The 25268-nt window shown below is 40.2% G+C and overlaps 1 protein-coding gene across 11 annotated transcripts in view; it reads left to right on the top strand.

The window, feature by feature from the left end:
• Positions 1-25268, top strand: part of LOC125453357 (protocadherin-9) — a 701801-nt gene that overhangs the window by 398817 nt on the left and 277716 nt on the right. For 6 of the 11 annotated variants that reach the window (XM_048532816.2, XM_059646481.1, XM_048532817.2 and 3 more), the window contains exon 2: positions 22239-22440. In XM_048532816.2, the coding sequence (XP_048388773.1) occupies positions 22239-22440 (202 nt within the window). The remainder of the gene's footprint in view (positions 1-22238; positions 22441-25268) is intronic. The other 5 variants (XM_048532820.2, XM_059646482.1, XM_048532814.2 and 2 more) reach the window with 1 other exon arrangement.

The following is a 25268-nucleotide window of genomic DNA, read 5'->3' as shown; positions in this document are numbered from 1 at the left end:
GCTTTTTTGGGCTACCACCAAGTTTGAGGATAGTTGGTCCCACTGTGCATTTCTTGCAACTTTGAATATTATTATCATTGACATGAAAGTCCTATCCTTTTAGGCCTGATTTATATACACTATATTTGAAACCTTTAGAGAGGTTGAAACTGTATGCTTAGAAAATGGGTGAAACAGAGAAATTTCACAGGAAGAATGAAAGGCATTCGTTGTTAAAATGTCCACACATAATTCCAATACATTAACGAATTAAGTGATTTAGAGTTCCTTTCATGCCTCAGTGGTTACATGTGTTTGCCTGGTGTGGGCAAAGACTTGAGTTCAATTACTATTCCTGATCACAGGGTGACCTTACAGGATTTTATAAAATCATGAGGGGCATGGATAGGGTCAATAGCCAAGGTCTTTTCCCTGAGGTGGGGGAGTCTTACACTAGAGGGCATAGGTTTAATGTGAGAGGGGAAAGATATAAAGGGACCTATGAATCAACTTTTTCATGCAGAGGGTGGTGCGTACATGGAATGAGCTGCCAGAAGAAGTGGTGGAGGCTGATACGACTACAACATTTATAGGGCATCCGAATGACTATATGAATAGTAAGGGTTTAGAGGAATATGGGCCAAATGCTGGCAAATGGGACTGGATTTATAGAGGATATCTAGTAGGCAAGGACGAGTTAGACAGAAAAGTTTGTTTCTGTGTTGTATACCTCTGTGGCTATGACTATTTCTCCATTGTGACAGGAATAGGATAGAGCTGCCAATGTGAGATTTAATGTTAACAATGAGTGTTATGATCCAGAGGAGTGAGATGGATTGCTATCCTCTTTATAATATATAAGCTAAGTTTTACTTTTAGGAGGCATTTATTATCTAAGAAAAATGACACTGACCACCTCTGTGTTTTCAACTTGTAAACTTAGCCTGTCCAATTGAGGTTGGGTGGGCATGGGATAGACCTGCACTCTTTTGATCATACAATTACTTGAAGGGTCCTTCAACTGTGAAAGTTCTGTATAAAATCTGTCTTTTGCCCACTTGTGCACACCATTGGTGGAGGAGGGAGAAAGAAGAGGGGTGAAAATTTTCCTTTTTGTCAGTATTAAAGCCTAAGATAATTCTCAGAGACCAGGGTAGTTTCAAATAGCCTGTGAGGCAAAGCAAGTGCAGTCGGAGGTTCTGAATTTCTCACATTGTAAGGTGCTCTCTGAAAAACAATACATTGTATTCCTCCAATTCTGCTTCTTATACAGGCCCGATATTCATCACTCCAAGTGTTACTTCATTTGCCTCTGTTGCAAGCTCCAGAATTTCTGTCTTCAGCTCCCTGCCTCTCTATTCTAAGACAGTCCATAAAAGCTCCCTCTTCAGTCACCTTTTGGATTCTTATCCTACTGATTTCTTTATGTGACAATTTTTGTTGGTTTGCCTCGAGACATTTGACAGCATTAGGTTTGCGATACGAATGCAAGCTGATGTTTAAATGTTCCTGTCTTTCAAGGAGTGCCCTGGAATGTGAGAGTTTTGAAGCGCCTGGCTACAGTTTTACTCCAAAAACTTGTTAGAACTATTTGGACCTCTGTGAACTGTTTGAGGCTTAAACATCTTCTTTAGTTTACCTTCTCCAGTGGTGGTGCTGGCAAAATGGTAAAAGAAAGATTTGCATCCGTTTAGCAACTTACATGGTCACAGGACACCCCAAAGCATATTAGAGCCAATGGAGACTTACAAAGTTTCGTCACAGTTGTAATGCAGGAAATGTAATAAATCCACTCATTTTCTGGTTCACATCTACTTCCTTTGAGGTGGGCTTCTTGATCTGGATTCATAGTTTATGTTCAAAACCCATAAATGGAAGGGAATTCTCATACAAGAAATGAATATTGCAACATTTCAGGTTGGCATACAACAAAGCATAGTGAATTTCCACTTATAATTAAGATAAATAGAAATTTCCATGCTCATGTGACTCCTTGGACAGTTGAAAACTTGACTCTTGATTGAAACATATTGCACAAGGTGTTGTTGAAAAGGTTTTCACACATTTCAGCAATGATTTGTTCCTCAGTGAAGGACCACTGGAATAAAATTAACATCGATGCTCCTTAGCAACAGCATCTTGATTTTATATTGCATCTTTTGTTGTAATAAAATTGCTCCAACAGCCCAGTATATAAGAGATACATGCACTGTCAGTTTGCAATACCAAGCTGCTGATCCCTAGAGATAGCCACGCAAAAAAAAAGTTCCTTTTGGGAGATGGAAGATGGTGAATTGATAGGAAAATAAAATAGCAAACTTCACCAGAAGCAGGATTACTGCATATAGCAGTACCATCAGTCTCAATAGAGATGGACAAGTATTTGTCCTTCAGTCACAGCTGGAGAATATGCCTCTGTACGTGACTGGTGATTTTACACACCATATGCTACTATTCTCTACTTGCTATATTGTGCTGAATGAATTCAGCCTACTTTTAAAACTACATTTCATAGATTATTGTTCGACAAGTGTTTTGATTTTTGAACAACAAATGATAAATGGAGTTAAGATCCAGACCTACCTTGACCTACTTGAGTTTTGGAGTATGCTCGGAAGGTTTGAGAGGCCTACTCTGTCTCTTAGGTGGTTGTAATATGAGGTAGATGAACTAAGTGATTTGCTAACCTATATAACTAGTTGAAAGGAAGACGTCTTATTCTCTCTGAATTGATGTACCCAATGTAATTGTAGAGTGTTATCATTACACCGTATAGACAATTCACCTCAGGGCACTTGACATATTACTGCTGTTTGGAAATAGGGAATTAAGAGAATGTTTGAGTGTGATGTTTTATATGGCTTACAAATGCAAAAAAAAGCACATTCACAATCATCAGAGGAAATGATAACTGTGCAAAAGGAACGCTTCCAAGATGTCACTCACAACAGATGAAAATGTAGCTACTGTAATAAGTATCTTCTTTATTTTAGGGGAAATGAAAACAAAGTTGGAAAGATAATCATTAAGTTGCATTGAGTGGATTACACAGTGTAGGCCAAAGATTTGCAATCAATGCCTCAGGGAATGCAATCCGAAGCTGGAGATCTTTACACGCAGATTTTCCGATACATTTCTGAGGAACATACATGATCATTCTCAAGTATTGTGGTATAATTGGCTCCAGTGATGTAGCCATTGGTATTAAAATCATCATGTTGATGTTTCACAGTTTGAGATTGGAGCAGCTTGCACAGAATGGCTAGTGTGATTTGTCCAGGCTGAAGAGATGAGGGATGTGGAGGGTAAAGAAGAAAGGGAAAGATGACTAAAAGAATTAGAGTCAGATAGATATCCGTGTTGTGAATTAAGAAACACATGCACAGTGAAGAAAGTTAGCAAGTGCCTGGCATGTATACATGAAGACTCAAATGTGCATAATTTAACATATACATTATCTCATGGCATTAGTTCAAATTATATCTGGAACAATCTTTCCCAACCACACACCACCCCCATCAAACCACCAAACTCCAAAGTCCGATCCCACCGCATCCCAAAACCAGCCCAGCCTGTCTCTGCCTCCCTAACCTGTTCTTCCTCTCACCCATCCCTTCCTTCCACCCCAAGCCGCACCCCCATCTACCTACTAACCTCATTCCACCTCCTTGACCTGTCCATCTTCCCTGGACTGACCTATCCCCTCCCTACCTCCCCACCTATACTCTCCTCTCCACCTATCTTGTTTTCTCTCCATCTTCGGTGTGCCTCCCCCTCTCTCCCTATTTATTCCAGAACCTTCACCCCATCCCCCTCTCTGATGAAGGGTCTAGGCCCGAAACGTCAGCTTTTGTGCTCCTGAGATGCTGCTTGGCCTGCTGTGTTCATCCAGCTTCACACTTTAAAATATTGAAAGCACTTCATTAATTGTTGCTCTGAGAGGGTCAAAGGGTCTTACGTAAAGGTCTTCATCCAAATCAAAGCATGTTTGTGGCAATTCTTCCTTCTTCTAGAGGTGCTGCTGTAACTTCCCTGTTACAAAAAGGACAGCCAATTGATCTATCAAATCTGTTATCGAAAAGAATCTCTGCTGACCAACAGTGCAACATTTGCAAGCCATTTACCCCCTGAATTCATTGTAGCAGTTTACAAACACCTGAAACTACTTAAATTTCCAGTTTCTATCACTTGAAAAAGAACGTCTTGCATTTATATAGGATCTTTTACATTCACACGCTACCCCAAAGTACCTGATTTGCAACAGAATACCCAGTGAATGAGGAGTGAACCATCGTTCTCTTTTAACCCCTTGCAGTTGGCTACAACAAAGACATTGAACTTTTTTGTCACTCTTTTTGAATCACTCCATACTTCATACCATGGGCTTCCAAACCTCCTTTGCTTCAGATTCTTTCTGTTGCTTGCTGCTGGCAATAGCTTTCCCTGGCATTAGCAAGCATGGAACTATCCACACTGTTACCAGACCCAGAGCAAGTTCAGTATCCAAGCCAATTTTAATGAGTGGCATTTCTGTACTGTTTCCCTTTTAACAGCACATTGGAAGTTAATTTGCTTCCAGCTGGAAAATCCCAGGTATAAAAATCAAGACGGAAGTTGAAAATTGATAGTTGATTTTGACCACTATCATAACAACTGACAATAAAATGCTTTCAAAATTGTCTCATTACAGTGTAGGAACCACAGCTGCCAATCTATGCACAGCAAGCTCCCATAAGCAACAATGTATTAATACCCAGTGGATACAGGATGGTTTCCCTTACTCTTAGAAATAGTGCTATGGGATCTCTGACATGCAACTGAAAGGCAGACAGAGCCTTGGTCAAACTTCCCATCAACATGATAGCACCTCTGACAGTGTAGCTGTCCCTCAAAACCACACAGGAATGTCTGGCTATGATCTTGTGCTGAAATTCTGGAGGTAGGTGAGCCTGAACCCACAATTTTCTAATGCAGAGACAAAAGCAGTATCAACAGCTGACTTCTCCAAGACAAGCTTGATCTGTCCTGAAGTTAAATGAGCAGATAAAATGTGTAATCTTGTTTCTAGCCTCCAGTTATTCATGAGCAAAAGATTTACTTGCCTGTTGTTTTTGTAAATTGCTAGCAACAAATTCAAGTAATATTAAAAGAATACTGTTCCTTTTTTAATGCAGGGAATCCTTAAGGCAGGGAAATTAATTATGGAACTCCGATATTCTCCGTGTTGCTCAGTTTTGCAGATTGTAATGGCCACATGACATCAATAGTCAATTTATTGCAAGCTGTTACAGCATTTCCAAGTCCTACATTCATGTTGGCGAGAATCTTCTCCATCATTAACATAATGTTTATTGTGGCAAACAGAATCTAAATTACTAGAAAGGAAAACACAGTAATTCAGCTCCTGTTAGCTGCTATAAACACAACACATTAAGATCAGATTAAATAAACCTCATATTGCTCGCTGTGTTTTATTTTCTGATGATTTAGATCCTGCTAGTGCGGATGCTGGTGGCTGCCACCGCTGAATTCACAGCTGCCAAGTGACATGGTTACTGCCTTCCTCCCACTGCCTGGCATCTCTGTATGCACTTTAACAATGCCAGTAAAAGGAATGGAAGTAGAATAGAAAGAAGATATGGCTACAATCCAAAATGCACTCCAAATCCACAATGGTTTATTGTCACTGCACGAACCAGTTCTGGCATTGATCAGAAAAAGATCTTTTTGAAGTGCAGAGATAGATAAGAAAAGCAACCCCATCCTCACCCTTATCAGCTCAATCAGTATCGAAGGGAGCAAGCCTACTTAATTCATTCCAGCAGCGACCAAATGTCTCAGTCTGATCAACAGGCGGCAGAAGCACTGAGCCTAAACAAGGAGTTAAAGCAAACCATCAATGCTTAGAAAGTATGAAAATCCAGCACATTAAAAGCTTCCAGCGTAACATTTCACACCTGTGTCACCTCCTGTGAGTGAAATGTGTTTAAAACAGATGCTTGCAACAGCAGTTTTATCAGAATTGTAATGTAACTATCTGTAACAAGATATTAACCAGACGCATTGCAATTCCAAAGATTCCAATTGAATTGCTTGTCAAAATCATACCATCTGTAAAGTGATATCCTCAGTAGTCATTCTGAGGTTGTATTTAGATTATCAGTTTAAAGCATAAAATAATTCACTTGGTGACTCAAAGTGAATATGCACCTTATGGAAACTGGACCATCTTATTGTATCTAGCTGAGATGCTTGGATAGCGTTGTGTGGAGTATTGAAAAGAAAATCAGTTATGTCCCTTTTAAAGTGTGCTCCCTTTAGAGTGTAATTAATAAGTTATTTTGTGTAAAAGATGAAGGTCCTTAAAAAAGTGCATCTCTTTCCATATGCAATGTCAGCAGGCTGAAATTCTTGGCATTATAGAGACTGACAGTTTTACAGCATAACAATCCTTTTGGTGAATTGAATATGCTGGTATTTATATCCCAATGAAGCTCTGCCCATTCTGTTTTGTGTCACAGAAGCAAGGGACCAGTAGAGGGAATTAAAATCTTGTCGATTTTGGGTGTGTTTTCTGAATTTGCCTTCTATTTCTTGATATTACTGGTTACGATAGTTTGTAGAATCCTCCTTCATAGGATATGTTTTGTGCGATTAACCACTACCAACTTTCCTTCAACACGAACACACAAACACCCCCATACATAAAAGTCATCAAAATTAATTCCAAGTTACTCCCTGTCCCACTAACAACCACATTTCCATAACCAGTTTCAACCAAAATCCCTGTTGAGATTACAGATTTTTAAATTTATCCTGTGGAAAAGAAACTATGATGTACCTCTCTATGAACATATTTATACATGCAATGTACTGTTTTATTGACACAGGTCAATTGGGTCAAATGTTGTTGCTGTAAAATTTTACATTATTCTAGTTTGAAACTCCATGGTTCACAAGAGAGAAATACCTTTGCAATATTTATACACTATGGAAGATAAAAATGACTTGAAACGGAATGTACTTCCAGCATATTTGGTAGCCAGAATACAGGTGAAACTGGTTTAGTGTAAAATCTGAAGGTGCCTAATTTCAGATGCAAATCCTCAGTGAGCTGATCCCATCTGGGACAAGCGAGTAGCATTTTTTTTAGTAGCCTCTGGTTAGGTGAGCATATGGAAAAAAAATTCCCAAGCTCCTGCTTCTGAACCCTGTTCATTAGGTTTTGCTAACAAGTGCGCATCTGTGGATTTTGAAGATTGTAATTTTGAAAAGACTATCTTTGCTATGAATTTAGATCAAATATCCTGCTAACACTACAGTCTGAAAGTGAAGAATGGCTACTTAGACTAAATACCAGAGCACTGTCAGCTGTCTCAGAGAACAGCACACCAAGAAAAAGAAAAATAATGGGAGTAGAAACTAGAACAAACTTTGTTGTGTGGTCAGCTATTTTGCATAGCTGCCTTTATGGTAAATTTGCCCTTGCATATTTAAGTTTTTGAAATTGTTGATCAACGTTTGAACCGAAATCAACACAGTATGGGGTAACTAAGTGTCTGTGTAGATACCAATTTTGTTTCTTAATGAGATTGAAAGATTGTGTGATGAACAGTGCAAGACTGAGAAGGAATTAGCAACTAGAAAGAATGAAGACAATTTACACTACACAAGAGAGGCAGTAAGGATTGTTGTGTAGCTAGCCACCAAATGAAAAAAAAAGTCACTCCTAACTTGGAATAGATTTATTCGCAGAGTGAAGCATTTGTAGGTATATATCTCCTGATTTCACTCTCTATTCCTGTATTAGTGCTGGTTTTTCAAATATCTAAACCTGGTTAATTATTTTATGACACATATCCTGAGGTGGAACTTGAACCTGGACATTCTGGTTTTGGTAGCATCTCTACCTCTGCATTAGAAGTTTCCAGTTTAAGTCCCACATGCTCCGGAGGTGTGTCACATATGTTTGAACAGATTGATCATAAATAATTTTCGAATGTTTTTAATTTAAAAACTTATTTTTAAAAAATCTGCAACAATGAAAACTCAAAGGGATAGGACCCTAAGCTGGTAATAGCTAATAGTTAATTTTCAATGCCAGAACAATAACCTGATAGTAAGCAGTTACCACATTTTCAGAATACTTAGACTGAAATTGTTGGTATGTTTAATTGTAAAAGTAACATTTCTCATCTCTCATCAGAGAGAGACAACTGGTGCTGTTTTAACCTTAGAGTTATCACACTTTAAAGAGGTGTAAGTGGTGGAAAGTGATTAAAGAGGTAGATGAGTAGCTCAAAGATTGCTGTGGGAGAAACAGGTTTGAATTCATGGGACATTGGCACCAGTGCTTGGAAACAGCTCCCTTCTTCCAAAGAGATGGGCTCCACCTGAATCATGGTGGGACCAGAGTTCTGGTGAATTGCAAATTAGGGCTATGGATAGAGCTTAAATCTAAATAGTAGGTAGGTAGGGAGACTGGCATCAGGTGCATGGAAAATTAATGTAAATGTTAAAGGGAGGGAAGGCTCAGCAGAGGTTATTAACATACCCAGAACAAGTAATAGGACAGAGCAGATGGAAGAATCAGGAATCTAACTTCAGGCACAGCAGCCAAGAGGCCAACTATGAGAAGGAGGGCAGTCAGCACAGGACTGAGGGTGCATGCAGTATATGAAACAGGATAAATGAGCTTGTAGCACAGATTGAAACTGACAGGTATGATGTTGTGTATATCGCAGAGACATAGCTGCAAGGAAATCAGGTCTGGGAACTGCACATCCAATATCTAAACATCCTATTGAAAGGACAGGCAAATAGGCAGAGGTGGCAGTGTTGCCTTGTTAGAAAGAAATTAAACTAAATCAATAGCAAGAGTGACATAAAGTCGGAAGATGTAGAATCTGTGTAGGTAGTGTTTAGGAACTACAAAAGAAAGAAAGCCCTGGCGGGAGTGAATGTACAGACTTTGAAGCAGCAATCAGGACATGCGGGAGAACATAAACGAGGACATAGAAAAGGCATGTAAGAAAAGCACTATTGCCATAATCATGGAGGGACTTCGATATGCAGGTGGACTAGGAAAATCAGCTTGGCAATGGATAGCAAGGAAAGGAATTCATAGACTGTTCAAGAGAGAGTTTTCTTGGAGCCGTTTGTGGTAGAGCCCACGAGGGAACAGGGCTAGGAGACGAAAGCAGGTACGTACTGCTTAAGGCTGTAAAAGGCTCTGGTCAGACCATGTTTTGAATTTTGTAAGCAGTTTTGGGTCCCGTATCTAAAGAAGGATGTGCTGGCCTTGGGGGTCCCCAGCGGAGGTTTACAAGAATGATTCCATGAATGAAGGGCTTGTCATATTCAGATCATTTGAGGACTCTGGGTCTGTCCGTGATGGAGTTTAAAAGGATGAGGGGGGATCTGATTGAAATTTACAGAATACTGAGAGATCGGGATAGAGTGGATGTGGAGAAGATATTTCCACTAGTTGAAGAAACTCGAACCCAGAGGGCAAGGCCTCAAAGTGAGGGGGCGACTCTTTAGAACTGAGATGAGGAGGAATTTCTTTAGCCAGAGATTGTATTGTCTGTGGAACTAATTGCCAAAGAGGGCTGTGGAGATCAAACATTGAGTGTATTTAAGACGGTGATAGATAGTTCTTCATTAGCCAGGAGATCAAGGGTTACAGGGAGAGAGCAGGAGAATATATTTGAAATACATATCAGCCATGATCAAAGCAGACCAGCTGGGCTGAATGGCCTAATTCTGCCCCTTTATGTTATGGTCTTATTACCTTCTTCTCTTCCTAATAGTGACATTTAGGATTCCGATCAACAATTTGATAGGTTTCCCAATCCATGAATTCATTGAAAATGTTTAACTACTTCTCTTTTTATTTAGCATGGTATTCCTTTCTAATTCTATGCCATTATGACAGTAAAATATTCTATTAGAATCACATAGAAATCATTTCTTCTTGCAGCCCTGAATACAATAAAAGAATGCACTTACAGCTAATGTAAATGTGAAGTAAGACAGATTTTAAAAGAATCATTGGATGTTCAGAGCAATCTGGAGGAGTGTGGAAGATTATTCCAGCATTAGGGATGGTACAACAGTAGACTGGAGTGTGCGATACCATAGCAATCCGATCAAGCATAAGGGGAGATTAATGCTTTTGTTAAAAGGAAAGGTTGCTGGGCCTATTTGTTTGTGGGAGGGAGGTGTAAGTTCACTGACTAAGGAAGTAATTTATTGATGTTTTCAGGATGGATTTGCTCTGCAGTGTTTGAAGCAAGGTTACATATGGATTATTGCAGCCAACCAATGGCATGTTCCTCACATAGAAGTTGTGGAAAGAAAATAGTTCCCTTTGCTTAAGAATGTTGAACGGATTGATCGGATATAGGAGTATTTTTACTGAGTCAACTAACTGCAAAGAGTCAATAGAGAATAAGGTGGATTCTGTGTTATTGTACTGCTGTATTTTCCTGTCAGCAAGGAACAGAGGAAAACAGTTCCATTTGCTAATCAGGTTGCGGCTACTTGGTGGTATTCTTGTAAATTGCTGTGTTATTGGTGTTTTGTGGTTTCCAACAGAGCAATTGGCTAGATTTCTGGGATCTGACAGCTTTGATATTCAATGGTAATGTTGATTAAAAGGTTCATCACCATCAATGGATTTGACTGGGAATGTGAATAAATACCTGTTAGTATTTAATTCCCCTGGATTGGAGGAACATTTAGTTTTGTAAAAATTATTGATTGGTTTGTAGTCAGTCAGTCTGAGAACTGAATAGGGATGTCGCTAGGCTAGTGTGATATAATGTTAGCATAGTTGTTTCCATCACAGATTTTTCACTGGATTCCCTGCTTGCACATAAATCAAGACATTCTCAAGAATCATGCCATATTAAAATGTGACTAAAGGGTACATACAGGGCAAGAATGATGGATTTAAAGTAAACATAAACTCTGCATTTCATAGTGGAAACACTCTTCACACAAGCAGTGAATTTTTGAGCTCATTCCAAGTGATATACACCATCAAAGGCACCAAGGTAATAGGATAATTACTTCTGAGGAGGACTGGAACAAACTATGAGACATCTCTATATACTTGCAAAATGGGCAACTAATTGACAAATGAACTTCGACACAAATAAATGTAAGATGTTACACTTTGGAAGGTGCATGTCTACTTGGCGATGGGGCCCAAGTTAATCTCAGAACAATTATACAAATAACTAAAGGTTTTGCTATCAATCAACCACTTAGCTTTATTTTTAGAGAAGTGGAATTGAAACGGAGAGAAGATATGTTAAACCTGCCTCAAATCTTGTTTCTACTATACCTGGAGTCCTATGCTGTATTGTTATGACCAGACTCCAGCTAAGTTCCCCACTTCATCACAATCCCAGATAGGATAATCCAAATTCTTATGCTCCTGTGTGAAGAGGGTTGAAATTCTTAATTCACCCAGCCCTTTGTTTGGTTGCGGTAAGGTTAATCTAAGATGTCAAAATCAAATGAACTGCGGATGCTTTAAATCAGGAACAAAACAAAGTTGCTGGAAAAGCTCAGCAGGTCTGGCAGCACCTGTGGAGGAGAAAACAGAGTTAGCATTTCAAGTCCGGTGACCCCTCCTAAAAAATGAGTTCTGAAGAAGGCTCACCGGACCTGAAAGGTTAACTCTGTTTTCTCCTTCACAGATGCTGCCAGACTGGCGAGTTTTTCCAGCAACTTTGTTTTTAATCTAAAATGTTCCCAACTCTTATGTATATCTTTCCTCCAGCTTGAAGGGTGGTACAGTGACTCACTAGTTAGCACTGCTGCTTCTTAGCGCCAAGGGGCCTGGGTTCAATTTTAGCCTCAGGTGACTGTCTGTGTGGAATTTGCATATTCTCCCCATGTCTGTGTGGGTTTCCTCCAGGTGTTCCGGGTTCCCCCACAGTCCAAAAATGTACAGGTTAGATTGGCTATGTTAAATTGCCCATAATGTTCAGGGATGTGCAGGCCAGTTGGATTAACCATGGGAAATGCAGAGTTACAGCAGTGGAGCAGGAGTGTGGGTCTGGGTGGGATGCTGTTTGGAGTGGAGGTGTGGACTGAATGAGTTGAATGGCCTACTTCCACACTGCAGGGATTGTATGAAATGAATTCTTAATTTTATGTGCTAATTTAACTGGGCCTACTTAAATTAACCAAAAGACTGAATTTATTAATGACTAAATAGGAGAAGAATTAGCAATGCAACATATGTACACACAGATTAGAAACAGGACGTGAGTGCAAAATGATTAAATTTTTAAAGAAGACAGATGTACAGATCAGTTTCTGAATTGTTCACAAAGAGCAGATAGTTTGAATGTGTGGCTGCTGCAGTTATGAATACTGCTAACCTCAACATTGTTAGTGAATCATTTATTTTTGAGATTCTTGGTTTTATAGCTTGAAAGTAGTTCCATGTCTCATACGCTTTATTAGCTGATTTGTGGCTCTCGGTTTGAGAGGGAATCTCTGTTTTATCGTCGTGCTCTCTAGCTGACTTCTTACACAGAGAATGAGAAAGGATCTTTGCCTAGAACACAGGGGTAATTAGTAGATAGTTCCTTGACTGTGACCTTTGTGGCATGCTGACACTTGAAAGCAAGCTGGTATATACGAGAACATTCAGTTTCACTAGCACACTTCAACAGAGATGAAACTAGTGTTTTTTAAATTCCCTTGTCTTTTGGTGTTCCCAAATGGAAAGCAAAATACGCGTCTGCATTTTGGAGCATATTCCTTCCATAAAGATGTGACTTATTATTGAGTAGGCAGTTGTCGGCCACTCATTATCTTTTAGCTGTCCTTTCACACTGTAGGCATCACATCCCATCAGCCTTTCTCTCTCTATGCTGCCGCCACCCATGGCCAATTTTGACTGTGTTTACCATCTTTAAAAACCATTTCAGAACCACGAGTAAAGAATGTCCACAATACTTGAGCGTTCTAATCTGTAGTCGTAATATTGCAGAAATAAACATGGAAGGACTGGAGAAGGTGCAAAGAAGGTTCATTGGGTGATTCCAGGAATTTGCAGGAAATACATCAGAAAAGAATTGACGGACAGGTCTTTTTTCTTTCTTGAAACAGGAAACCTGAAGACAACCTAATAAATTATTTAAAATTGTTTTGCTTTTTAATTATTATGTTATTTTGATAGAGTGGAAACAGGAAATTTAGTAATGAATCCAAAAGAAACTTTCTCACTCTGAATGCTAAGAATATGAAACTTGTTACCAGAGGCAGTATTTGAAACATGGAATACAAATTTACCTAAGAGGAAATCGGCAATCATTCGATGGAGAAGTGAATAGATTGCTAGAATAGTCAACTCAGATGAGAAAATTTGGAAGGAGACTTCGAGCAGAGCAATAATACTGACATGGACAGCCCATTTGAACAATCAGTTTATCCTGTATAATCAGCTCTCCCACGGCAATGTTTAGGATGAATCAGAATGTGCAGGTTCCAGCAATTGTAGAGGCTTTATCAGCAAAGTGTAGCAGGCAAAGTACGACAGGAGTACACCACAAAAAAGGCTTTAAAAGTATGATTAATGGTTGGTCCCATTGAGTTGGAGAATATTATTCCTAAGATTTGTTAGAGATACTGTGAAACTTGGATAGAAGAGAGCTACTATCCTGCAGGTTTGGCATAGAGAGTTGGTTTGCACAGTGATTTCCATGCATTTCTCACACTCCTCTAAGAATGCCACTGCAGGATTTCCAGATCCATACTTTAGAGTAATAATATCATTACACAAGGCAAAGTCAATGCTTTGTTGACTAAATAATTCTAATATCTGTATTTTCATTTAGCCAAGACTTTTGTAGATTTTTATTATCCACAATGTTTTGCTTTTGTCTTGTAGTTTCAATACTGTTGACGAAGACATGGATCTTGAAGATCCACTGAAATCAGTAGATAATCAGGAAACATAAGAAACAAAACAGGCCCTTAATTATGTGAGCAGGCAACATTTGCATCAGTCATAAAAGACAGCTTTGCATACTTTCCGTTTAGGGATGTGGAACGCTCCGTAAAGGAAGGCCACAGAATGATGCAACATGGAATTTTGACAACGAACCTTATTTCAATGAAAGCACCACTAGTCTTGCTACAGTGAGATGGGACATTGTAAGTGCTGCATGAGTTCTGAACGCTTCTGCTCCCAATCCCATTTCAACCATGAAAGACACCCTATTTTATACTTACAATTCAAGTTGAGAGGAAGTTGTTCCAGCCCCTTGTGCAGTCGAGGGTTTCCATTAGCTTTGTGCTTTGTGGCCTGCAGGTGCCTGTTTTAAGGTCACCTGGAATTACTCCTGTTTTATAGAATCCATATGGTGTGGAAGCAGGCCATTTGGCCCATCAAGCCCACACCAACCTTCTGAAGATCATCCCACACAGACCTACTTCCTACTCTATATCAGTAATCCTGCATTATAAATAGCTAATCCACCTAACCTACACACCCCCAGACACTAGCGACAACTTAACATGGCCAATCCTCCCAAGATGCATTCCTTTGGTCTGTGGAGGAAACGCATGCAGACACAGGAAGAATGTACAAAATCCACATAGACAGTCATCTGAGAGTGGATTCGAACCTGGGTTCCTGGTTCTGTGAGGCAGCAGTGCTAACCACTAAGCCATTGTGCTGCCAAAGTTCATGTTCAGTCAGGAAGAACCAATTACACAGCCAGGATTGGTAGTCATCAGTGATGAAGCACTGCTCCTTCATCAGGTGAAGTGGATGAAATGGGTCACCAAAAGCTTGTGATTGCAAAGGAACCTGTTGGACTATAACCTGATGTCGTGTGGCTTCTGACATAGTCAAGGTTGCTTGTGATCAGCATTTGCAAGCCACTCAGTTGTAAGCTGAATGCATTCCTCAAACGTAATGATATGATTTTAAATCATTTCAATCTGTACTCTGCAAGAGCACAATTGATGCAGTTACCCCCGATGGATCTACTGCTAGTCACAAGTGAAATCCGGGTTATGGCCCAGAACAAAATGTACTGATTCTTCCCATTCCAACTGCCATTGCAACCATTTTCCATTTGTCAAGCACATTTAGGAATCAAAAGACCTTGGAAGGCAACATGAGGCCCAGCCTCATCCCATTCATCAGGATGCCAAACCTCTGTGTCTGGTTTTACTTGACAGATCCTCTATAACCTATCACTGCTGATTCCTCATATGTTCCTACCCACTACCACAAGTTATTTCTGGTGTAGCCCCATCCATACAATGTTATGATGCGTACTCCCCCTTCAAGTTCACAGAGGTGGTGACCTCTATCACATCGTGCAGCATCTCACATCCTCCCATGCGCTATTATTTTTCCCCCAAATGTTGAATTGCCCTCTTTCTCCCCTTAGCACCTCAAATTGCTGCCTCTAATCCACAGCATTGATCTCCTCCACTCCCTCACCACTCTCCTACGACAGTGTTTCCTGGCAGTCCCCACATTTATTTCATTGACCACTGACCTGCTTGGACAGAGAGTCCCAGCTGATGACTGACTGACTGGACCTTGAATGCTCTCTATCCTGATTCCCGACTGACAGCCAGTAAATTCTTGAAGATTCCTGGAGGAACAAGCGAAGGGCCACGGTCATCAGTTAACTGCTCTGACTTCCATGTTGGGAATTCTGAGTGTCTAATTTCTATCTAACAGATGAAGAATGGGAGTTGTTGCATATCAATGAGGCATGATTACATAAAAATGAGGGCAATAATAAGCCTGTTAGCAGGCCTCTAGTCACTCATTGGCAAAAATCTCAACTTGACATCTTGGGACTTGGTTGGAAAATGCAGCTTGTCATTCTTGACTGGAAAAAAGGCCTTGCTCAACATTTCACATGACTCTCCCAGACCTCTCACCACAGCAGACATCATTCAGGGTCTGTGACAATTCTATCAATGTATCTGTTATAAAGCTGATGCAGGCAGTTTTATCTTCATTCCAATCTTTTTAAAAGTTTTGACAGTTCCAAATAGCACCAGGGGAGGTGAAGACAATTAAGAACATGCATTTGGTGAATGATGATATTCTCATTAAGGATTAATAATGCAGTCATGGCATGTTCAGCAGGGAGGAGCATTAGGGAATAATACAATATAGTTCATGAGCTTAGAAATCACTCTGTGGGAAGATTAACAAATGAACACATAAAGCATTCTTTTCAGATCCTTCGCCCGCTCTTTCAATGGTCACATTAACCCTTGTAAAATAAATGTGTTAAAGAGCAGTTTATGGTCAGAATAATCATTCAGTGCACGGAGTAATTTCAAGGTGAAATATTTCAATGAGAGTGTGATTGGGTCTGGGTCCAATAGAGAGCAGAATATGATATGCCACTGCTAAATCTGCAGGTATTTGTAACTCATCCTGAATAGGTGTATGAGATAAAGACTTAGTTCATCCTCCTGCTTTCAAGAAAAATTAAAACTACTTTGGTTTTCATTGTAAAACATGTACTCAACCTGTGCAGCTCCACTAATACATGTAATGGGGAGGAAAGTAACCACTTTTTACTGAAACAAAGCTTCTGGATGCCTGATGCCAATTGCCAACAGACATCATTTGAAGCTTTAAACAGCATCATCTCAGGGAAAAAAAAACAAAGTTGCTGGAAAAACGCAACAGGTTTGGCAGCGTTTGTGGAGGAAGAAACAGACTTCCAGGTCCGGTGACTCACGGGACCCAAAACGCTAACTCTGTTTTTTCCTTCACAGATGTTGCCAGATCTGCTGAGCTTTTCCAGCAACTTTGTTTTTGTTTTTGATTTACAACATCCGCAGTTCTTTCGGTTTTTCTTTGGTATCAGCTCAGGAGTTTGGTTGAGATCATTAATCTGGGAAAAATTACAAATGTGATGATGTTGTTTCAGTTGAATTACAGCATTTGAACATTTCAACTGAATCGAAGCCTGAACTGGAAAGAAAGTCTGAATAATTCACACACAGTTTATAAAGCCTCCACCCTTTTGGAATCAAAAGCCAAATATTTTCTCGAAGGAGGAACAAAAAATTAGTAGCATAATCTCACAGGCCTGGCACTATCTACAGACTGAGAAAAGGGGCTAATGTTTCAAGTTAATGATCTTTGGTCAGGGCTGTTCAGAACAAATTGGTTGCTACATTTCCCTACTTTACCAGGTCTATACCACAAAAATATCTTATTGGCTGTAAATTATTGTTGGAGATCCTATTATCATGAAAGACACTACAGAAATGAAAGCCTGAAGTGAGTGAGCTCAGCTGAAGTATAGTTTCACTGGACTCCGGTAACTTCACCAAGTGGTCATTCTTCATTCATGAGTAAACAGAATTGTAAAATGGCCAGATAAACTAACCAGCCAGAAAGGGGGAAATGGAATGGGTATATACCTGTGTGATCCTGATATCAACAACACTATCCAAGCAGCCCTATACAAAAGACAAAAAAATTATAAACAGCAAGAGGGCAAATTTTCAAGGAGTTTACAAAATTAGTCAGACCTTTGTTTTCTGAGAATTCTGTAGCTCTTCCAACAGAGCCAAGGGAGAACCTCTGCTGGAAATTTGCCCTCTTAATATCTGCTATCTGGCAGAAAGCACACATATCTACAAGCAGTGGTAGGCAACTGGTTAAACAGTTCTGTGTTCATTCACGATAAGGGACATAAAGCTTACATTTTATAACTCCCCCCAAGACTTTGAGAGCACACCATCGGGTTTTAGAATCTGGCATTTCCAACCATGTCAGAGTAAATCAATTGCTTATCAGCGCTGTGCTGCCTGAAAGAATTCCATTCGGGTTACATTGGCTGCTTCAAAAAAAAGCAAACTGCTATTCAGCAAAAGATGCTGCTTTTATCAGAACCCACTGCACATTCCTTTCTAGGGTGTTCAGAACAGTTAGAGTCTGGAAACCTGAATAATGGATTTTTGTTTTCTGAATCTCTTCCTTTTGAAAAGGGTAAAATTGAAGATAGATGGAGAAGCAGTGGTTTGTGTTTTCCGTCTTTAAGACTAAAGGTTAGAGCTACTTTCCAGTGTGCTAAACAATTAGATGCATTGTAGCATTCATTACTGTGCTAGTGTCTTGTATCAATGAATCAGCCTCATTATTGAAGTTACTACCTTCACTTTACAAAACTGAAAATAAATTGTAAAACATTGCTGGAGTAAATAGGATTCAGCACCACACCAGGCAATCTTTGCCCATTCAGACCCCAGAATCACTGAGAAATTCCTAGTCTAGGCAATCTAACCACCATCCGTTAAACTATGAACAGGATCACAGCAACACTTAAATTAGGCTAAAAAATAGCACTGTAAAAGAAACACACTGAGAAGTTAATCCTGATGTTGTACTTGGAAAGGTTTTTTAACCTATTTCTGCATGCAGCACTTGGGGCCAGCTAACATCCCTGACATGCAACTTATCCCTTAGTAAAGAAGATACAACAATTCAGTAGGACTGCAATGACCCATCACTGCCCTAACAATGTAGTCTTAAACTTGTAAGGAACCAGGAAGACATGATTTTAAACTCAAACAAAATTGTTTTTGTTTATTTGGGTAGAAGCTCAGTAAGTCACTTGACAGTTGAACTGAATGGAGAAGAGGTAATACAAAGAGCCCATTGCTCTTCTGCTGAATGCAAAAGTGACATTAGACGTCATGAAGAGATTCAGCTGGAAGGAGGCAGGGTCACATGAGAGTCACTTGGTGAATTTTCTCTTGTATTCTTGCTTATTATAAAGAGAGTGGCACCTGTGGTTGGATAGAAGGTTGTTCAGATGTCCCCATTGTATAGAGGTGCACACCTTATGAGACAGCACACATGGGTGTTACAGTTCTATTGTGCATGAAATGGAGGAGAAAGTGTCGTTTGATCAAATTTGAACTAAGTAACTACAATTACCCTTATGGGTCCTCTTTTAACTAACATATAAATTAGGGTTAAGAACTAGAGGACAAGGTGTCAAGGTGATTGGGCTATTTAGTCTGTGGCGACACAAGGAAAAACATCCTTAGACTCGAATAGTTGGATCTGGAGAGCACCTTCACTGAAGCCTTACCCTTCTCTGGCTTTCAAAAGGCATTTGTTTCAGTACCTGAGGAGAGAAGAGAAATACAGGGAAATGACACAGAAATGGGATAGCTGCGTTGTACGGGTTTAATGGGCCAAATGGTGTTCTTCAGCTATGTAACCATTCAATGCTTCTTTTTGTCTTTAGACTTGATTAATAAAAAATTAGCACCTAGCATGGATTAAAACCATTTATTTGATCTGTTATCAAAGGTTTTAATCACAATCACCTTACCCACTGCATGCTGTATCATACATTTAAACCCATTGATGTTAAATTTTCATATAAAGTATCTATTTTCTTAATTATTGGAAAGTATTTACTTCCTTATCATGATTACTGCATTGTCAACACCCACACTCTTGTTGTTAAGTATTGCTGTCTGAGGAATGTTGTTGCTTTCTGTCTTCCGCCAACAGTATTCACTCCAGAAAACAACAATGTTGTCGAGGAGAATACTGAGATACAGGCTACTAGACTAGGTGGGATTAAGGTTCACAAGGAAGAGGTATTAGAAATCCTACAGAGGGTGAAGATAGATAAGTCCCCTGGGCCGGATGGGATTTATCCTCGGATCCTCTGGGAAGCCAGGGATGAGATTGCCGAGCCTTTGGCATTGATCTTTAACTCGTCATTGTCTACAGGAATAGTGCCAGATGACTGGAGGATAGCAAATGTGGTTCCCCTGTTCAAGAAAGGGAATAGAGACAACCCTGGTAATTATAGACCAGTGAGCCTTACCTCAGTTGTTGGTAAAGTGTTGGAAAAGGTTATAAGGGATAGGATTTATAATCATCTAGAAAAGAATAAATTGATTAGGGATAGTCAGCACGGTTTTGTGAAGGGAAGGTCGTGCCTCACAAACCTTATTGAGTTCTTTGAGAAGGTGACCAAACAGGTAGCTGAGAGTAAACCGGTTGATGTGGTGTATATGGATTTTAGCAAGGCGTTCGATAAGGTTCCCCACAGTAGGCTATTGTACAAAATGCGGAGGAATGGAATTGTGGAAGATATAGCAGTTTGGATCAGAAATTGGCTTGCTGAAAGAAGACAGAGGGTGGTAGTTGATGGGACATGTTCATCCTGGAGACCAGTTACTAGTGGTGTACCGCAAGGGTCGGTGTTGGGTCCACTGCTGTTTGTCATTTTTACAAATGACCTGGATGAGGGCGTAGAAGGATGGGTTAGTAAATTTGCAGACGACACTAAGGTCGGTGGAGTTGTGGATAGTGACGAAGGATGTTGTAGGTTAGAGAGAGACATAGATAAGCTGCAGAGTTGGGCTGAGAGGTGGCAAATGGAGTTTAATGCAGACAAGTGTGAGGTGATACACTTTGGTAGGAGTAACCGGAATGCAAAGTACTGGGCTAATGGTAAGATTCTGAGTAGTGTAGATGAGCGGAGAGATGTCGGTGTCCATGTACACAGAGCCTTGAAAGTTGCCACCCAGGTTGACAGGGCTGTTAAGAAGGCGTACAGTGTTTTAGCTTTTATTAATAGAGGGATTGAGTTCCGGAACCAAGAGGTTATGGTGAAGCTGTACAAAACTCTGGTGCGGCCGCACTTGGAGTATTGTGTAGAGTTCTGGTCACCGCATTATAAGAAGGAAGGCTTTGGAAAGGGTGCCGAGGAGATTTACTAGGATGTTGCCTGGTATGGAGGGAAGGTCTTACGAGGAAAGGCTGAGGGACTTGAGGCTGTTTTCGTTAGAGGGAAGAAGGTTGAGAGGTGACTTAATTGAAACATATAAAATAATCAGAGGTTTAGATAGGGTGGATAGGAAGAGCCTTTTTCCTAGGATGGTGACGGCGAGCACGAGGGGGCATAGCTTTAAATTGAGTGGTGAAAGATTAGGACAGATGTCAGAGGTAGTTTCTTTACTCAGAGAGTAGTAAGGGAATGGAATGCTTTGCCTGCAATGGTAGTCAATTCGCCAACTTTAGGTACATTTAAGTCGTCATTGGATGAGCATATGGACGTACATGGAATAGCGTAGGTTAGATGGGCTTGAGATCGGTATGACAGTTCGGCACAACATCGAGGGCCGAAGGGCCTGTACTGTGCTGTAATGTTCTATGCTCTATGTTCTATCCTGAGGAATCACATGCACCAAAATAATTGCTGATCATTGGCAATTCTATAAGTTGCTGGAAACGACTCATTATGTACACATCTCTGACATTTTTTGTAGGTGCTTTCATCAGTGACATATATAATTCTCTAGCATTAAATTTGAGATTTATTCAACCTACTCAATTTTAGCAACATAATAGATTTTTTTTAGACTGAAGCATTCATTCTGGATGATTGATATCCATAGCTCGAGAGCTGCCCTCATTTCCTTTCTGTTTAAGCAGGCTTCTGCTTATTGAATAGTGTCTGAGTTAATTGGAGAAAGACAACCTAACTGGAAACCAGTTCTGAAGAAGTCACAGCAGACTTGAATGTTAACTCTGTTTTTCCTCTCTCTACGCATGCTGCCAGGTCTGATGAGTTTCCTGGAGCATTTTCTGTGTTTGTTTTAGACTTCCAACATCTGGCCTTTCATAGAAACAGGCCAACAAGTCCACATAGACCTTCTGAAGACAATCCCTCCCAGGCCCATCCCCGAATCCTATATTTCCCATTACTAAGGCACCAAACCTGCACATCCCTGAACACTATGGACAATCTAGCATGTCCAATTTATATGTACATGTACTATCTGCAATTTTCTATATGGGGATGGGCATGTTTCTTATGACTATAGTTAACTTTGAAGCTCGTTTAGTTTTTTTTTGTTTAATCACCTTGGCATGCTTCAGTACTTTCAAAATACAACATAAATCCAAACTGGTTTTCCATCATTGAGAAAGCACGTTTGTGGAACTGCGTGAATAAGAACAATATATTTTGTGAAATTTTGAATACAGATTTATGCTTTTGTTCAATTCTGTCTCATGTGGAGTTTGTTTTAGAGAGAGAATTAGCACCAAGTGACTCGACTACTCACTGTGGTTGGGGGATGCAGATGATTAAACCGAACTTAGAATAACGTGTCCATTATTGTAAGGAGTTGGAGGATGGGGTGGGAAAGCAAAGAAGAGCATTAACTTCCATGTTCTTTGCCCTTCTTTCTAGTCTCACCGCCGCGTTACATTTCATCTGCCTGACGGCTCCCAGGAAAGCTGCAGTGATAGTGGTTTAGGAGACCATGAACCAGTAAGTGGTGGCACGCTGATCTCACACCCTCTCCCTCTGGTTCAGCCACAGGATGAGTTCTACGAGCAGGCTTCCCCAGACAAGAGGACCGAGGCCGATGGCAACTCTGACCCAAATTCTAGTAAGTGACGACCTTGTTTCTTAGCCATATGTGACTGTTGTAAACTGGGAATGTAGCCTTGCCTTCTGCCACATTAACTTTCGGTGCAAAAATAACCACCTTTCACAGAGCCCCTCTCCCTGTTAAGGGTCACAAGTTTATCACTCCTCTTGCTTCTGTTTCAGCTTTTGAATGTGGTTCAACAGTAATGTGTGGAGCAGCTGCAAGTTTTATTGACTGCAATGCATTCAGCATAGCATAAGGCAGGGGATATATTTGCTGTTTTACTGCCAATCCTTAAAGGGGGTGAGAGGCCTCATTCACCACAAAGAAAATAAATAAAGGAATGCCCACTTTTCTCCCTGCTTAATGACCCACTAATTCAATTCCAGAAGCACACTGCTGCCAATTGTAGCATTCCTGAGAAGGATATTGGCATGGCTCATTAACTCTGGAGAAAAGCAAACATCTTTCTTCCCTTTGTAGGAAAAATTTTACTTCTGTATCTCCCCAAGTATTGACATTAATCACTGGGTATTGTGGTCCAGCCTTAGTGATCCTGCTTTAAACTGTGACAGAATATATTAACCAGAAAGTACCAATCAATATTTTGGGCTATTGCTATATGTTGGGAAGACATAACTTTTGGATATTACTTTCAACTGAGAGGCAATTCTATTTTAATGCTACCACCAAGATATCGTGGATGGTCTCCTTATACTGTAATTTATTTGTTGTGTATTGCCTTCTGCATCTTGAACTGTACTGACACCTGTTGGTTCTTCACTCTGTGCTGAGCATGAATGAGCTGATTACAAATCCAGTTTTACTGCCACTTTCAAGATATTCATGATACAGTATTCATCTTGAGCAGTGAATGAACAATTTGACTGCCTGTTGAGACTTGACTTTCAGCACATGTGAGCTATCTAACACCAATCCAAATTGCAAAGCTCTTAAAAATGTTGGGTTAAAGGAACCATGCAACTTTAAGGGATTGACCAATGTTTTTGTTTGTGAGACATGTGCATTGTTCAGTTATCTAGGAGAGTTTGCAACTTAAATGGTTTTTATTCCCTTTAATCCAGTTTGAGAAGCAACCCTCCACCACCACCCTCTATCTGCAACCTCTGTGCCAGCTCTGTATTCACATGCTAGATTTCCCCATATTCCGTGTGATCTAGCCTTGCTAACCAGTCTACCATGAGGAACGTTGTCAAATATCTTGCTGAAGTCCATATGGATCACATCCACTGCTCTGTCCTTATCAATCCTCTTTGTTAATTCTTCAAAAAACTCAATTAAGTTAGTCAGACACGATTTCCCACACACAAAGCCATGTTGACAATCTCTAATCAGTCCCTACCTTCCAAATAAAAGTAAATCCTGACCTCAGGACTCCCTCCAACACCTCGTCAGGGTCCCCAGTCTGTAATTCCCTGGTTTTTCCTTACTACCTTTCTTAAATAGTGGCACCATGTTAGCCAACATCCAGTCTTCCAGCACCTTACCTGTGGCTATTGATGATACAAATATCTCAGCAAGGGGGGGTAGCTATCTCTTTCCTAGAGGTGCTGTACTTTGGAAAGACAAATCAGGGCAGGACTTATGCCATTAATGATAGGTTCCTGGGGAGTGTTGCTGAGCAAAGAGACCTTGGAAGGTCATAGACCTTGCAGGTTCATAGTTCCTTGAAAGTGGAGTTACAGGTAGATAGGATAATGAAGAAGGCATTTGATGTGCTTGCCTTTATTGACCAGTGCATTGAGTGTAGAAGTTGGGAGGTCATGTTGCAGCTATACAGGACTTTTGTTAGTCCACTATTGGAACACAGCGTGCAATCCTGCTCTCCCTGCTATAGGAAGGATGTTGGAAACTTGAAAGGGTTCAGAAAAGGATTACAAGGATGTTGGCAGCATTGGAGTGTTTGATCTATAAGGAGAGGCTGAATAGGCTGGTACTATTTTCCCTGGAGCATTGGAGACTGAGGGGTAAAATTATAGAGGTTTGTAAAATCATGAGGGGCATAGATAGAGTAAATAGACAAGGCGTTTTCCCAGGGTGGGGGAATCCAAAACTAGAGGGAATAGGTTTAAGCTGAGAGGGAAAGATTTAAAAGGGACCTAAGGGGCAACGTTTTTATGAGAGGGTGGTGTGTGTGTGTGGAATGAGCTGCCAGAGGATGTGGTAAAGGTTGGTATAGATGGACATGGACCATATGCTGGTAAATAGTTCAAGGTTTATTTAGGATATTTGGACAAGTTAGACTGAAGTGTCTGTTTCCACGCTTTACATCTCAATGACTCCTTGATAGCATCATTACTGTAGTCTTCCCTGAAGGCTCAATTATTACCGTCATTATGTCAATTCAAAAGACATCCGGTTTGATCATTTATCTGTGCTAAATAAACAGACCACATTTAGAAAAGTGTCTATTTCATACACCACAGCACAATGCAAAGATTAATTTCCATAGTTTATAGTGTCAACAGTTTCTTGGTGTACATGAATTTTATTTACGGAATCTTCCAGTTTAGCTATTGAATTCCAGTAGCTTCAGTGCATCTAATCACTTATCTGTGGGCCCCCATCAAGGATAAACTAATGAAGAACAGTGAGCATAGATTAGTTTTCAGTCTCACGTTCAAACACAGCACAATTAAGCTGTTGTAAACTGTGGGTTGCAGAGAGGGAGATTACCCTTGGCTTCCTTGGGAAAGATCTATTTGGGAGGTTCCTGATTCATTTCAGTGCACATCAGCTGCAGTTGGATGTGCAAGTGTGTGCCCATTGTTATTATTTCCAACAATGCCTTTGGTTCAAGAGATGTCTTCAGAACCTGACTGCAA

This window comes from Stegostoma tigrinum, chromosome 6 (assembly GCF_030684315.1).
Source record: "Stegostoma tigrinum isolate sSteTig4 chromosome 6, sSteTig4.hap1, whole genome shotgun sequence".
Taxonomy (NCBI): domain Eukaryota; kingdom Metazoa; phylum Chordata; class Chondrichthyes; order Orectolobiformes; family Stegostomatidae; genus Stegostoma; species Stegostoma tigrinum.
The sequence above is the reverse complement of the archived record's forward strand: the minus strand, read 5'-3'. Positions and strand labels throughout refer to the sequence as shown.